The sequence below is a fragment of the Mercenaria mercenaria genome, chromosome 16, assembly GCF_021730395.1.
Source record: "Mercenaria mercenaria strain notata chromosome 16, MADL_Memer_1, whole genome shotgun sequence".
Taxonomy (NCBI): Eukaryota; Metazoa; Mollusca; class Bivalvia; order Venerida; family Veneridae; genus Mercenaria; species Mercenaria mercenaria.
Window position 1 is genome coordinate 23575744 of NC_069376.1, and position 17215 is coordinate 23592958.

The window sequence follows — 17215 nt, forward strand, 5'->3', positions numbered from 1 at the left end:
GGAGCTAAATCATGGCTCCCAAAAAACATGTCAGTGTTATGACTTGTGACGTAGGTAAAGCTGGCATCATTGATCAAAAAGAAAATAGTTTCAAATCTAATATGTCTTTTAAAATGCTGTTGTATTGCAGCTAAACTTTACATTTTGCTAATCGAAATGTATAATTGGCCTCAAAGATGTGTAGTTATAGTTAGGAATGTGCAAATCAAAGTTATACCCTCAAGAAGTGCTCTTTTGAATTTCAAATCAATATCTGCATTTTCAGTTTAAGTGGAATGATCAGACTTGCATGTAAAACTACTGAACCAAATTTTCTAACCAAAAAGGCGGCTTACATTTTCACAATAAAAAGTGTTCCCAATTATGGAACTTAAGCCAAGAATTAGAATTGACCTATCCAAAAAGAAAATAATTTCAATGATCAAATACAATGCCATCTAAAGAGATGACTGTTATGTACTCATGAAAAAAGTTAATCCAAGGTGTGATGCCGATACCAACCAGAGCAGAGTGTAAATGGCATCTAGCTATTCTTCGAATTAGCGAGCTACTTACTGACAAGATAAGTTTACATGCTTGAATTAATTTGCTGAGCAATTGAAACAAATTCGGTTTTGACGCATTAACAAATTGTTTGAAAAGAAACTTCAAGCAGACTTGCACTAGTATAATAATTTAGCATGGAGACCAATCTCAGAATGAAGCTGTGTCATTCAAGATCAGATGCATGATATGAAACTGGTACCCAACACAAACATGAAAAGGGAAAAACTAGAAGAAATTCAGATTTGATGCTTTTGTTTGTAAAAATACAAATAGGTACAGTACTGCAATAGGTCTGTTTTTGGTTTAAAGCCGTTTAACAGTTTTTCAACAGTATTTCAGTTATGTAACGACGGGCAGTTAACCTTATCAGTGTTCCTGGATTCTGTACCAGTACAAACCATTTCTCCAAAAGTAACTGCCAACTTCCCAACATGAACCCCATGATCCTTAGATCTGCGCTCTCCCTACTGAGCTAAGCGGGGTGGGCTGCTTTGTATTTATTTTATATATATTGCAAACTTGTATCAGGTAGAATATGAATGCAGACTTTTTAATGTTATACTGATTCACATGTGATGCCGCTGTGAAATTTTTTATTTACATTTTGATCATTATGATTCTTTTAACATTACTAACGGATCATATTGAATAATAAATATGACACAATACTTGTACAAGCATAGTTTTGATATTCATATAAAATCTAAATGTTAAATATACAGTAAAATGTCAAGTAAAATCAAACTGTAGAAGAATTGTATACGTTTATCTTAAAATGACAATGAATAAAATTAACTATCAGAGATATGCATTTCATGTAACAATGTTAAAAAAAGACATAAAATGATGGCAACTATATCTCACACTTTTTTCATGATAATCACACAGATCAAATTTCAACGCTTAAAGCACTTGAATACAACTTCATCTTAAAGAGCTAACACTCAGTAAGGTCCCCAACACAAAGCTGTCAGTGTTGATTCTTTGTGAATATTTTAGGTAAAAAAAGCTGAGGCATCCATTTGTCAAAACAGGAGTGTTGTCAAATGATCACTAATCTGATGAACAGTTTTTTCCAAACATGTGGTTTGTTTGTATGTAAGCTTATTTATTGTTGCTATTGGAAATATTATAATTACAGGCGACTCCTCCAGAAGACTGTTGGTAGTTATAGTTGGAGGATGGTGCAAGATACCAAAGATACTCCAATACAAGAAGCTTCCCTGCTTCCTTTGAATGCCAGATTTAAAGCACCCATAAATGGGACTCTTTTTCCAGTGTTAGAGAAGTGGGTAATTGAACTCACGACCCTTGTTTTCATAGTCAAACAGCGTTGCCACTGGACCAATGCATTTGCTCTCAACCAAATGAAAGGCAGTTGTTACATTTTTAAACACATCATAAAAAGTGTATCCAATCTGGAATTAAGCACAAGTCACATTACAAGAATCATTACACATATCCAATCAGAAGAGAAATAATTTTCACATGATCAAATACACTATGTTTATCCAATCAAAAAGAGGAATAACTGTCATATGATCATCCAATCAGAAGAGGAAGAGTTGCATGATCAAACTGGTGTTAATCCATTTATCCAACCATGATAGCAGCAGATGTAACATGGCATCTGGCCATTCTGGCGTCATGAGGATTGAGCAGCGGCTGTACTTAGGTCTGTTTATATATGCTAATTTTACAGCTTTGTTATTTTGCGTAGAGTCCAACTTTGAGATAACAGACATTCTTTATACTGGGGTGAAATTCATACAAAATATAAAACAAAAACCCATCTGATCAGTTGCTATAGTGAATAATAATGTTTCTGAGACCTCAGAAAGAATAAATTAAACTATGCATGCAAGAGATTTAAGCACTTACTATTTACAACTTCTTATATAAACAAAATGCTAAAAGCAAGAATAAATCCACAGAAAAGTTATTACAAGCAGATTACACCAACTGACCAATCAGCTATTGCCTTGTATCACATGGAAATCCAAATGACCAATCAGCTGTAGTGTTTGTATCACATGGAAAATTGACATCCATTCTGCTACTGTCTTTTTCATCAAAACATAAATCCAATTAACCAATCAGCTATAGTGTTATATCACACAAGACTGTCTGCCTCAGCTGACCAGCCAATCAACTATTGCCATAAATGTCACATGACTATCACATGATGTATGAGGAATATTGCAGCCTACTGCTAGGAACCTTGACTAGATGAAGGATTTTGAGTATTCTGTGAGGAATCACCGCCTTTGCTGCTGTCTGAAAAATGGGAGAAAAAAAACATACAAACTATTTATCCTGTCACTTGCAGTATTTTCGACCCGATATCAGGGTGCCGTATATCTTTCTTGATATACCGTCAGTTGATCATGTGACCAGTGATATACGGTCAGTTGATCATGTGTCCTTATGATCGATATTGTTGTCATAAGAAATTTTGCAACGAAACCATCATCATTGTGTTGGAAATGTCTGAATTAAGAAAATGAGTGGTCAAATAATGAGTTTTTATTCAACAAGAGCTGTCCATAAGACAGCCAAGCTCGACTATTCGAAATATTGTCACAGAAGCAGGAAATTATTACCCAAAATGTTAAATATCAAAAGAGTTTTAAGTTCAAAAGGGGACATAATTTGACCAAAATACATATCAGAGTTATGGGGATTGATGCTATCAACTTGTTTTATAACCCCGAAGAAACATGTTAGGTTTCAATTTAATATCTGCATTAGTTATGGAGATAGTAACTTGCATGTAAACTTTAACCAGACTTTTCTAAGTCCAAAAGGGGGCATAATTTGTTCAAAATACATGTTAAGAGTTATGGAACTTGACCTAGTGAGGCTGGTAATTGACCTAGAAAAGGAATAAATAAGATTCAAAGCTATATGCCTTTTGGTAATAGCTGTATGTACTTGCACGCAAAACTTTAACCAGAATTTTCTAAGTCCAAAAGGGGGCATAATTTGCCCAAATACATGTCAGAGTTATGGGACTTGATTCTATCAACTAGTTTTATAACCCCGAAGACACATGTGAAGTTTCAATTTAATATCTGTATTAGTGTTGGAGATAGTAACTTGCATGTAAAACTTTAACCAGGATTTTCTAAGTTCAAAAGGGGGCATAATTTGCCCAAAATACATGTCAGAGTTATGGGACTTGACCCAGTGAGGTAGGTAATTGATCTAGAAAAAGAAAAAATAAGTTTCAAATCTATATGCCTTTTAGTAATAGCTGTATGTACTTGCACGCAAAACTTTAACCAGAATTTTCTAAGTCCAAAAGGGGGCATAATTTGGCCAAAATGAAGGTCAGAGTTATGGGACTTGGTGCTATAAACTAGTTTTATAACCCCGAAGACACATGTAAAGTTTCAATTCAATATCTGCATTAGTTTTGGAGACAGTAACTTGCATGTAAAACTTTAACCAGGATTTTCTAAGTCCAAAAGGGGGCATAATTTGCCCAAAATACATGTCAGAGTTATGGGACTTGACCCAGTGAGGTAGGTAATTGATCTAGAAAAAGAAAAAATAAGTTTCAAATCTATATGCCTTTTAGTAATAGCTGTATGCACTTGCATGCAAAACTTTAACCAGAATTTTCTAAGTCCAAAAGGGGGCATAATTTGGCCAAAATGAAGGTCAGAGTTATGGGACTTGGTGCTATAAACTAGTTTTATAACCCCGAAGACACATGTGAAGTTTCAATTCAATATCTGCATAAGTTTTGGAGATAGTAACTTGCATGTAAAACTTTAACCAAAATTTTCCAAGTCCAAAAGGGGGCATAATTTGCTCAAAATACATGTTAGAGTTATGGAACTTGGCCCAGTGAGGTTGGTAATTGACCTAGAAAAAGAATAAATAAGTTTCAAAGCTATATGCCTTTAAATGATAGCTGTATGTACTTGCATGCAAAAACTTAACCAAGGTGTGACACCGACGCCGATGCCAGGGTGAGTAGAATAGCTAGACTATTCTTTGAATAGTCGAGCTAAAAACGAAGAAGTTATTGCGATTTTGCCGGTAATCACGTCATTATATAAGTGACGTCATTACGAATATGACGTCATTAAAGCGTTTGTCGCACACTTTTTTTTGTAAAATAAATTGCCAAATATCGGAAAATGAAGTAATGACAAGATAAATAGAATAATAGGTTAGTGCCTAAGATGGAGAAAGTTTATCTGGCTCGGCTCCGGACGTTATCAGGTTCGCCTTCGGCTCACCCGATAACCTCCTCCACCTCGCCAGATAAACTTTCTCATCTATGGCACTAACCTATTATTCTCTATATCTCTGGTCATGAAAAATTGATTTTTATTCAGTTACTGCCCAGAAAGAAAATTCTTCTTTTTTTTTCTTTTTTATTCAACCATAGGACTTCCTGAAATATAATATTCTTTAATTTGAAACTTTACCTTATAACAACCATGTTTTCAACATTGTACAAAGTAACATTACAAAGGTATACAGGGGCACTAAGTCGCTCACCTGACCTTAATTTATATCTAACCTTCAATTTTTGCATGACAAGCTAAACCATGAACTGTAACAAAAGTTAACTAAGTTTTATACAAGATATATATAACAGGTTAAGTGAGCTCATTTAAATGAATTTAAGGGAGAAGCTCTATACTGTGGGTGAGCAGGGGGTAGGTGGGGGAGGGGGAGGGATATCCCAAATACAACCCCAGGTGCACAAGTACACAGGCTGAACAACACACTCTAGGTCAAATACTTCCGAGACATCCACAAACCTTTAGGCTCTTTATGCATATTTTTTTGCTTAGGTCAATGGCCATTTATCTGGTATGGCTGGGTGAAACCTCAAACAATACCCCAGGTGTACAATTCACAAGATAAATAACATTTCTATAACTTTTGTGACTCTAAGGTCAAATACTTTTTGGGACATGCTAGACACAAACTTTAAAGTCCAGCATGCATATTACCAAGGAAGTCAAGGGCCATAATTCTGAAATCCAAACAAAATACCAAGTGCACAACTTCATAACTAAACAATCCAATGATGTCTGATGACTCTAGGTTTAATGTTAACACAAATTAAGTCTGACAGACGTACAAACAAACTAATCCAACACTAAAAACTAAGAGAGGCACAAGAATGTTTTATTTAAGCTGAAATCTAAGTCACACAGACATAATTAACTTCATTATTTTAGATGCTTGCCAGCACAAAGGTAAAACTGCAAATCTTCCATTATCACTTGCAGTTTTTTGATAGAAGACCTCTAGAAACATGATAGTGGGGTCTCTTCCTTACAACAGTAAAGGGAAAATGATTCAGCTACCTTAACCCATCAAAAAACAAGAGGGCCATAAAGGCCCTGTATCGCTCACCTGACCTATTGACCTACAGATCATCAAGATTAACATTCTGACCAAGTTTCATTAAGAAATGGTCATAAATGTGGCCTCTAGAGTGTTAACTAGCTTTTCCTTTGATTTGACCTGGTGACCTAGTTGTTGACCCCACATGACCCAGATTCGAACTTGACCTAATGATTAGTAAGGTTAACATTCTGACTAAGTCTCATGAAGATACAGTCATAAATGTGGCCTCTAGAGTGTTAACAAGCTTTTCCTTTGATTTGACCTGGTGACCTAGTTTTTGACCCAACCTGACCCAGATTTAAACTTGACCTAAAGATCATCAATATTAACATTCTGACCAAGTTTCATTAAGATATGGTCATAAATGTGGCTTTATATAGTGTTAACTAGCTTTTCCTTTGATTTGACCTGGTGACCTAGTTTGTGGCCCCATCTGACGCAGATTTAAAGCTGACCGAAAGGTCATCAAGATTAACATTCTGACCAAGTATAATTAAGATATGGTCATAAATGTGGCCTCTAGAGTGTTAACAAGCTTTTCCTCTGATTTGACCAAGTTACCTAGTTTTTGACCCCACCTGACCCAGATCTGAACTTGACCTAAAGATCATCAAGATTAGCATTCTGACTAAGTTTCATGAAAATAAAGTCATAAATTTGACCTCCAGAATGTTAACTAGCTTTTCCTTTGATTTGACCTGGTGACCTAGTTTTTGATCCTACATGACCCAGATTCAAACTGGACCTAAATATCATCAACATTAACATTCTGACCAAGTTTCATAAAGATATAGTCATAAATGTAGCCTCTACAATGTTAACAAGCTTTTCCTTTGATTTGACCTGGTGACCTAGTTTTTGACCCAAGATGACCCAATATCGAACTTGTCCAAGATTTTATTGAGGGTAACATTCTGACCAAGTTTCATTAAAGGTCCATTACTAAGGGAAAGTGAGTTGGCAATTTTTTTCATAGCCAGTGCATAGACTTCTGCAAGACACTAAATAATGAAGATTGGCAGGTCAAAATTTACAGAAGGTCTTTGGAACTCAAAGAAATGTATGTGCATTATGTTGAAATTTCAATGAATCGACAGAATGACCCCCCAGGTCTTTTTAACTTTCTTCATACTTCATAGAAAAATAATTGTACATATACTGCGATTTATTTCGAATTTCTACATACCAACTTTCATTTTCCAATAAAATGAAATAGTTTCTGTGCTTTTTAAAAGAAATTAAAATGTTCACTTTCCTTAGTATTGGACCTTTAAGATTGGGCCAAAATTGTGACCTCTAGAGTGTTAACAAGCTTTTCCTTTGATTTGACCTGGTGACCTAGTTTTTTGATCCCAGATGACCCAATATCGAACTTGTCCAAGATTTTATTGAGGGTAACATTCTGACCAAGTTTTATTAAGATTGGGCCAAAATTGTGACCTCTAGAGTGTTTAAACAGTTGACGACGGACACAGGGCGATCACAAAAGCTCACCTTGAGCACTTCATGCTCAGGTGAGCTAAAAATTAATAATCTTAAAAGTTACCTGAGCAATTAAGTTTCTCCATACCCTCTGCCAAACCACCCGTTCCGACTGCCGCATGCTGGGAGTCGAGTATATCAGGCATGGCATTCCGTCTACCTGTTCTGCCACTAGCAATAAAATCTTCTACACTCAATCCACCTACATCCATATCTTCAGTCCCAGGATTTGAAGAGTTAGAAGCAGTCTAAAATAGAAATATCACATGATTAAAGTTAAAAGCAGTTGAAATAGTAATATCACACGATTTGAAGAGTTAGAAGCAGTCCCAGATAGAAATATCACATGATTTGAAGTTAGAAGTAGCTGAAATAGAAATATTACATGATTAAAGTTAGAAACAGCTGAAACAGAAATATCACATGATTAAAGTTAGAAGCAGCTGAAATAGAAATATCACATGATTAAAGTTAGAAGCAGCTGAAACAGAAATATCACAGGATCTGAAGAGTTAGAAGCAGTCCGAGATAGAAATGTATCACACAATTTGAAGAGTTAGAAGCAGTCCGAGACTGAAATGTACCACACGATTTGAAGAGTTAGAAGCAGCCCGAGACTGAAATGTACCACACGATTTGAAGAGTTAGAAGTAGTCCGAGTTAGAAATGTACCACACAATTTGAAGAGTTAGAAGTAGTCCGAGTTAGAAATGTACCACATCATTTGAAGAGTTAGAAGCAGTCCGAGATAGAAATGTACCACACGATTTGAAGAGTTAGAAGCAGTCCGAGAGAGAAATGTACCACACAATTTGAAGAGTTAGAAGCAGTCCGAGATAGAAATGTACCACACGATTTGAAGAGTTAGAAGCAGTCCGAGATAGAAATGTACCACACGATTTGAAGAGTTAGAAGCAGTCCGAGATAGAAATGTACCACACGATTTGAAGAGTTAGAAGCAGTCCGAGATAGAAATGTACCACACAATTTGAACAGTTAGAAGTAGTCCGAGATAGAAATGTACCACACGATTTGAAAAGTTAGAAGCAGTCCGAGATAGAAATGTACCACACGATTTGAACAGTTAGAAGCAGTCCGAGATAGAAATGTACCACACAATTTGAAGAGTTAGAAGCAGTCCGAGATAGAAATGTACCACACGATTTGAAGAGTTAGAAGCAGTCCGAGATAGAAATGTACCACACGATTTGAAGAGTTAGAAGCAGTCCGAGATAGAAATGTACCACACAATTTGAAGAGTTAGAAGCAGTCCGAGATAGAAATGTACCACACGATTTGAAGAGTTAGAAGCAATCCGAGATAGAAATGTACCACACGATTTGAAGAGTTAGAAGCAATCCGAGACTGAAATGTACCACACGATTTGAAGAGTTAGAAGCAGTCCGAGATAGAAATGTACCACACGATTTGAAGAGTTAGAAGCAGTCCGAGATAGAAATGTACCACACAATTTGAAGAGTTAGAAGCAGTCCGAGATAGAAATGTACCACACAATTTGAAGAGTTAGAAGTAGTCCGAGTTAGAAATGTATCACATCATTTGAAGAGTTAGAAGCAGTCCGAGACTGAAATGTACCACACGATTTGAAGAGTTAGAAGCAGTCCGAGAGAGAAATGTACCACACGATTTGAAGAGTTAGAAGCAGTTTGAGATAGAAATGTATCACATCATTTGAAGAATTAGAAGCAGTCCGAGACAGAAATGTACCACACAATTTGAAGAGTTAGAAGCAGTCCGAGAGAGAAATGTACCACACGATTTTAAGAGTTAGAAGCAGTCCGAGATAGAAATGTACCACACGATTTGAAGAGTTAGAAGCAGTCCGAGATAGAAATGTACCACACGATTTGAACAGTTAGAAGCAGTCCGAGATAGAAATGTACCACACGATTTGAAGAGTTAGAAGCAGTCATAGATAGAAATGTACCACACGATTTGAAGAGTTAGAAGCAGTCCGAGATAGAAATGTACCACACGATTTGAAGAGTTAGAAGCAGTCCGAGATAGAAATGTACCACACAATTTGAAGCCACACAAGTGTTTCTATCATAATTATACAGCAAATTGTAAAAAGAATTAGCAAATATGTCATAAAAAACAATCTGCCATCCAAGAAAGAAACAAACTGCTATATTGCTATATGCTGAAGAAAACCCTTGAAAGTATCATCTCAGTGCAAAGAGTGGATATTAAATTCTTAATCGAAGTACAGTTATCTGGTTTTTGCACTGCAGTTATGATTATTACACTTTGTGTTTGTCTGATAAATCAAAAGTTGACATTATCCTAACTGTTGATTATATTTCAAATCTGTCTGCAGATATTTTCAAAATCATAAAATTAATGCTGCACTCAACATAATGCTTCAATAGATTGAACCATGGCATTAATTTTATAAGTCTGATTTGTCTGCAGAAAATAATCCTACCTTGATTCTTTTACTTCATTATCAAAGATCTACTGTATCATTTCTATCTGGATCAAGTTTTTTTAGATAAACAATTGAAGCATCCCTATCTTGATGGAAAGCATTCATATGGTGTATGAAAGGATAAAAAGCAGTTGTAACTGCATTGTCCTTCAAAGCTTTTGGTAAACTGAGAAATGCGCATTGAGAAATGCATATGTGTCATACACAGTGTTGTCATATTGTGCACTAAATTAACTGCTACTGGTTAAATCAGTTTATCATCTGAAAATCCCAGTGGCTAGACAGTAAATTTCCAAAATAAATAGAGTTTCCTGTCACAGCTGTGCAGCAGCTTAATCTCAAATAAAACATATCATTTTAAAGCTGCAGGTATAAGTGAAATGATAAATAAATCATTCATGTAGTCAAGTTTTGTTGTTGACAAACAATGACTTAAAGTACACTTATTTTGAAAATAACTGTTTTGTTGATATAGGTTTCATCTTTATAGGTCAATGTGTATGTAATTAATACTGTGATAATTTGACTTAGGCCAGCAAAATACAGCCAATTCAAGCTCCGCAGATCCAATTAATAAATGATCAAGCTAATTTTAATATATACTGATGAATAAGCTGGTTCTCATTCCTATATGTGCCTTATTTTTCAGCAGGCCCTCATCCAGGCCTATAATCAAAGTTGCACCCAAACTATTTTGGCAAAGAAATAATATTTTCTGAAAATTTACATTAAAAAATGCACCAGAGGCCATCATTTCATACCTATATTTCAATATTTCCCAAGGGGGGAACCCCTTGACCCACCTTACACAAAATTGACACTAAAAACTGCACTATAGGGCCCAGCATTTCAAACCTGTATTTCAAAATTTTCCAGGGGGAGAGCCTTCTGACCCCCTAAAACGCGGGAAGTACCCCTCCAGTACCTCAAAATTTAGACCCAAAAATGCACCACGGGCCAATATTTCTTACCTGTATATCAAACACTTTCGGGGGGAGACCCCACTCTTCCCTCCAATACAGACAGAGGCCACCTCCTGTACCTATCCCCTCTTGGCGCTATGCACCTTGCCAGTGACGCCTTTGTCCTAAACTGGTGCCCACATTATAAAACAAATATTTCTGGATCCGGGCCTGTTCAGCTAGTAAAAATGAGGAAACTAATGATATCTTTCTACACTAGAAAAATTAAAATTACTAATCACTGATATTCTGAAATTTATACCTCAATTGGCAACGGTATTTCTGTGACATAGATGTATAGCAGACAGCCACTTCAAATGTGTGAATATCATTTTCATTTGTGCCTGTCAATATCTCCCCTGGGAGATTTTTATGCTTGTCAGACTGGAGTGATAATTGACTTCTTTTTTTTGCTATAGAATTTCCTGACATTACTATAACCTCAATAGACCAATACTGAAAACTTGGCATTATACACTGGGTACTAAATGAAGATCAATCTCAACCAATGTATTTTCAAAGAAAATGCAAGCCCATTCAAAATTTGTAAGTAACATCAGAAATAAACAAGAGCTGTCACTAATGGTGACAAATGCCCACCGCAGCGCCCTTACCTTTGACCGGGTGACCCCAAAGTCAGTAGGGGTCGTGTACTCAATAAGTACTATCAGCATGTGAAGTTTTAAGGTCCTGGTGGTTCACGAGTAAAGTGCCTTCATGCAAAAAGTTAACGTGATGAACGAACTAACGAACGGACGGACAGTTGAAAACTAATATGCTTCCTTTCGGGGGCATAAAAATTGGGGAAAGCAAAACTATCTCAAATATCCTACAATCAACATCCATATTTTTCTTCTCTCTCCTGATTACAAATCAATACAATCTGTTAGTTAAATGGAATAAGTCTCTTGGAGCAATAGAAAAGATTAATAGCAGGAGTTCATTCTACAATATAGAGACACACTCAAAAATAATATAGCCTACCATCTGATATAATAATGTCATGTTAAGATATCATTAAGAAGGATACGATCATTTTGAACTATACAATATCACTATCCATAAGACCTCACAATGTCCAATCCCATTAACGTAAAGATTCAGAAGTGCATGGCATCTGAGTCTGCCAACATGGTTCTACACTGACTTTTGTGCCAAAATATTTCCTTTTGTCCTACCATATGGTAAACACGACATACCTTCCAGAGCAGACACACAAAACCTGAACAAGACACACTTTCCAAAACAGACACATTTTCCCAAACACATATACAGACAAAGACAGGGGTAACACCATTGTAAATACAGACACATAAAACACCATTGTGAAACCAGACTGTGCTCTGACCAAGTCTTAAATTTTTTTACTAGACATCAGCAAAACTTTGCTGTACAGCTGAGCCTGCCTAAGCAGCCACGTAACTTAAGCAGCTAGTCCTGCATTGAAATTTTGTTCTTCCCGTCTCAAGCAACTAGTCCTGCATTGAAATTTTGTTCTTCCTGTCTCAAGCAGCTAGTCCCGCATTGAAATTTTGTTATTTTTTCTGCCTCTCTTAAGCAGCTAGTCCTGCATTGAAATTTTGTTCTGCCTGTCTTAAGCAGCTACTCCCGCATTGAAATTTTGTTCTATTTTCTGCCTGTCTTAAGCAGCTACTCCTGCATTGAAATTTTGTTTTGCCTGTCTTAAACAGCTAGTCCCGCATTGAAATTTTGTTCTATTTTCTGCCTGTCTTAAGCAGCTAGTCCTGCATTGAAATTTTGTTCTATTTTCTGCCTGTCTTAAGCTGCTAGTCCCACATTGAAATTTTGTTCTGCCTGTCTTAAGCAGCTAGTCCTGCATTGAAATTTTGTTCTGCCTGTCTTAAGCAGCTAGTCCCGCATTGAAATTTTGATCTATTTTCTGCCTGTTTTAAGCAGCTAGTCCTGCACTGTAATTTTGTTCTGCCTGTCTTAAGCAGCTAGTCCTGCATTGAAATTTTGTTCTTCCTGTCTCAAGCAGCTAGTCCCGCATTGAAATTTTGTTATTTTTTCTGCCTGTCTTAAGCAGCTAGTCCTGCATTGAAATTTAGTTCTGCCTGTCTTAAACAGCTACTCCCGCATTGAAATTTTGTTCTATTTTCTGCCTGTCTTAAGCTGCTAGTCCCGCATTAAAATTTTGTTCTGCCTGTCTTAAGCAGCTATTACTGCATTAAAATTTTGTTTTGCCTGTCTTAAGCAGCTACTCCTGCATTGAAATTTTGTTCTATTTTCTGCCTGTCTTAAGCTGCTAGTCCCGCATTAAAATTTTGTTCTGCCTGTCTTAAGCAGCTATTACTGCATTGAAATTTTGTTTTGCCTGTCTTAAACAGCTACTCCCGCATTGAAATTTTGTTCTTTTTTCTACCTGTCTTAAGCTGCTAGTCCCGCATTAAAATTTTGTTCGGCCTGTCTTAAGCAGCTAGTCCCGCATTGAAATTTTGTTTTGCCTGTCTTAAACAGCTACTCCCGCATTGAAATTTTGTTCTATTTTTTTCCTGTCTTTAGCAGCTAGTCCTGCATTGAAATTTTGTTCTATTTTCTGCCTGTCTTAAGCTGCTAGTCCCGCATTAAAATTTTGTTCTGCCTGTCTTCAGCAGCTAGTCCTGCACTGAAATTTTGTTCTGCCTGTCTTAAGCAGCTAGTCCCGCATTGAAATTTTTATCAATTTTCTGCCTGTCTTAAGCAGCTAGTCCTTCATTGTAATTTTGTTCTGCCTGTCTTAAGCAGCTAGTCCCGCATTGAAATTCTGTTCGGCCTGTCTTAAGCAGCTAGTCCCGCATTGAAATTTTGTTCTGCCTGTCTTAAGCAGCTAGTCCCGCATTGAAATTTTGATCTATCTTCTGCCTGTCTTAAGCAGCTAGTCCCGCATTGAAATTTTGTTCTGCCTGTCTTAAGCAGCCACCTGTCTTGGATGTGTGCTTAATACAGGTTTGACTGTATATATTTTTTCAACTACCCTTGAACCTGAAACCTTATAACCCTTGGTATATTCATGTGACACTGGCTTGGCAGGACTTCTTGCAAGAGATAAATTTTAATTATATACATTGGGCAAAGAACTTGAATATTTTCACAAAAATAAGACAATAAAATGCAGAATTTCACTGCCAAAATGTTTAAGACTCTTTCATAGAATATCAGAACTATAGCCAAAGATTGATAATTTACCAGTAAACTGTTTGTGCAAGCATTCAAATCTTAAACTTTTCTCATCAAACTTCATACACCAAACATCAAATATTACAAGCAGATGCTGGAATAGTATAAACATTTGAAATGTCTGTCTGCGAAAAAATGCTTTTTGTTTAATGGAGGCACTTCACATTGCATAGGTAGTCAATTCAGCCACTTATTACAGTTATTTATCCTCTATATAAACGATAATACAGCCTTCTGTAGCTTTAGAAAGAGAAAGAATGTCTTTTCTAAACAATACATATATTTCAAACTGTATAACAAGGAAGAATATAAACTTCAAAAAGTCTTTTTAACATTAAAGCAATTTATTCAAAGGTTTTGAGTTAAAAAAGAAAAACAAGAGTTGTCTAATGACAGCTTGCTCGACTACTTGATGTCCTTCCACCTAACACTAGCTTACATACAAAAGCTTAGCAAAAATGTTCAAGTTGAAAAAAGGGCATAATTTTGTCAAAATTTAAGCCAGAGTTATGAACTTTGCCAAATGAGGTCATCTAATGATGCAAAAGATATATGGAGAATCTGAAAATATTTTGGTCAAGCAGTTCCTGAAAAACATGCTTAAATGCAAAACTTTCACAAAATGTCTATATTAAGGAGGTAGGATACCTTGTTACAAGGGTAAATTCAAATTAGTTGAACCGCAGCATGTTTTTGTATTTCGTGTAATATGAAGTTTTAACTGCTACAAACTCAATTTCGTTTGTCTCTGTCCCTTCAAGTTCAATTTTTATCCAGGTTTGAAGAACATGACCCTCCAAAGATATTTCATATTGAAAGAAGAAGGAAAATACGGATATTAAACACTTTTCAGTGTATTTTAGTTTCATTGATACCCGTAGAAGTCTGCATAATTGATAATTTTACTGGTATGCATGTTATCTTTCTAATATAAGCTTAAAATGTATATGTCGCGGGGCTCGTGTTTCCATGGTAACGCATTTTCTCTCATTTTTAAACAACTATGTATAAAAATAGGGGTTTTCGACGGCTTCAGTGCCATTCTGTTAATGACCAACATGAAATATTTGGGTAATATTATTAGCAAAATACCAAGCAATTTATATGGTACCCTATTTTTCTTAAATTTTAAAGTAACCATGGCAACAGAGATGTTTAAAATAGCTTATATCTTGCTGTTTATCGTAATTTCTTTAAAAAAAATATTGAATAAGATTATCTTTCTGGTTGATGTAGCTTTAAAACATATTATTTCTAATGTAGGTTACATTTTCGTGCTATTTGCATTTATTCAAACAAATTTCATAGCTTAGAATACGTACAGCAGTACCACTCGTCTGCCATTTTTCATGGAAAAATCGTTCAGCGTGCTGCTATTATTCTCATGGATATTGTTGAAATGAAAATAAAAAGCCGAAGCTGTGTTTCTGAAATAGACCAGTGTCAACGCTTTTGAATTTTACATTTAGATACATAGGTCACGGGCTTCGTTTCCATGGTAACATCAATTCAATTTAAGAAACCACAATTTTCTACTGAAATTTGAACAATTTTAGATCTTAGTTTTAGTATGTAAGTAACAAATTATCAATGGAACCTGAAAAATAGGTATTACAAATCAAACTGCTAGACTTTTTATTTGAAAATGGCCGTAACAAGTAACCTTTTACCCAACTATATTCCAAATAACATTGGTTGCCATCATCCATTTTCTTACATTCCGCATAACATTTCAATATAACTACATAAAAGAAGCAAAATATTGATTATTATTCAGAGCAAAAGACTCATAAAAATATTTCAGCAAATAATGGTTATTTGAAAATAGTTAAAATAAAGAAAATGTACAGAATTACGTACTTTCAAGATAAAAGCTATTAATTTTGCGCGGTAACTGACACGTAACGTCATGACGTCAATGACGTCATTTTAAGGCAATAATGTTTTGAAGCGTTTCTGCGGCAATTTATTCATTATTTCTGCATTATTAAACCATAAAGCATCAGATCGAAGACAAGTTCATGATTTGTTTTCAGAAGAATGAATATACAAACACATTTAGTTTGTCGTAAACGTTGTCGTAAATCGTCACGTTAGCTTCCGGTTAGACATGCGCACATACAAATATGAAGGTAACCTACCTCCTTAAAAAGAACCATGATTGGGACAGAATACGGCTAGCATTATATAACTTGCCATTTGAGGTCATCTCATGATGCCAAATATAATCTGTGTGATGTTTCGAAAGCGTTTGGCCAACTAGTTTAGAGAAACATCAAAGAACAAGATGTAATAGTTTTGTGCTCAGCCCTGGTTTATACAAAACGTTTGTGATGTGGATGCCGACAAAAGGGTGACAAACAAATGCTCTACTATTTGGAAAACAGTTCAGCTAAAAATTGTATTTTATGCAATGGCATTAAAACCTTTTTTTAACTTTTCTTTCTTTGACATATTTTATATGTGAAAATGTTTTAACTTTTCTTTCTTTGACATACAGTCGAATACCGTTACCTCGATATTCAAGGGACTGTAAGAAATGCATCGACGTATCCGAAGTTCGACGTAACGATATTGACTGTCTGGGACAACTTTGTACTTGTGTTGGACGTCTTTATTGTCACTATATCCAATGCTGTTGTTTTTCAGAGGGTTTGAAAGGAGAAAGAAATAATATAACGTTAATACGATTTTAATTTTATTGACAAATAAACATCTTAATTAAATAGTACATACTTACATTTAAGTTTTAAATTTTTCAAAATATACGTGTAAACATTAGCATTTTATTCCTTCCATAAACAAGTCTGAATGCAGCTGTAATGTTCCGAGTTGAGTAGTCATTTTGACTGTGCTTCGATAAGGAAAATTTGCCTGTGTAATACGCATATTGTTACTCAATCCTAAATGGCAGATACAGAAAAACATTTCATCCAAATTAGTTGTTATATTGGAAAACAAGTTGCCCGCTTGCACGCTGTTTTATAAGACTTATTACTGGGAATTAAATGCAAACTTCCTAACATTTGAACTGGATTAAAGATTAAATTACAAACACACTAACTTTATTATGATAAATACATCGCCGGACAACAATAGGTTGCTTTTCGCACCTTACAAAAAACATGGATATTTTTTGACACGTTGTGATATCGACGAAACCAGGTGTAAAAACATTACAGGTAAGTTGACGGGACTGAAAAATCTCATCGAG

At 35.6% G+C, this 17215-nt stretch overlaps 1 protein-coding gene across 4 annotated transcripts in view; it reads right to left on the reverse strand.

The window, feature by feature from the left end:
• Positions 1–678: 678 nt before the first annotated feature.
• The window catches only part of LOC123540670 (cAMP-dependent protein kinase inhibitor alpha-like), a 58328-nt gene continuing 41791 nt past the window's right edge, over positions 679–17215 (reverse strand). For all 4 annotated transcript variants that reach the window (XM_045325889.2, XM_045325887.2, XM_045325885.2 and 1 more), the window contains exons 3-4: positions 7475–7658; positions 679–2823 (exon numbers count right to left, since the gene is read on the reverse strand). In XM_045325889.2, coding sequence (XP_045181824.1) covers positions 2759–2823; positions 7475–7658 — 249 coding nt within the window. In that variant the 3' untranslated portion in view covers positions 679–2758. The remainder of the gene's footprint in view (positions 2824–7474; positions 7659–17215) is intronic.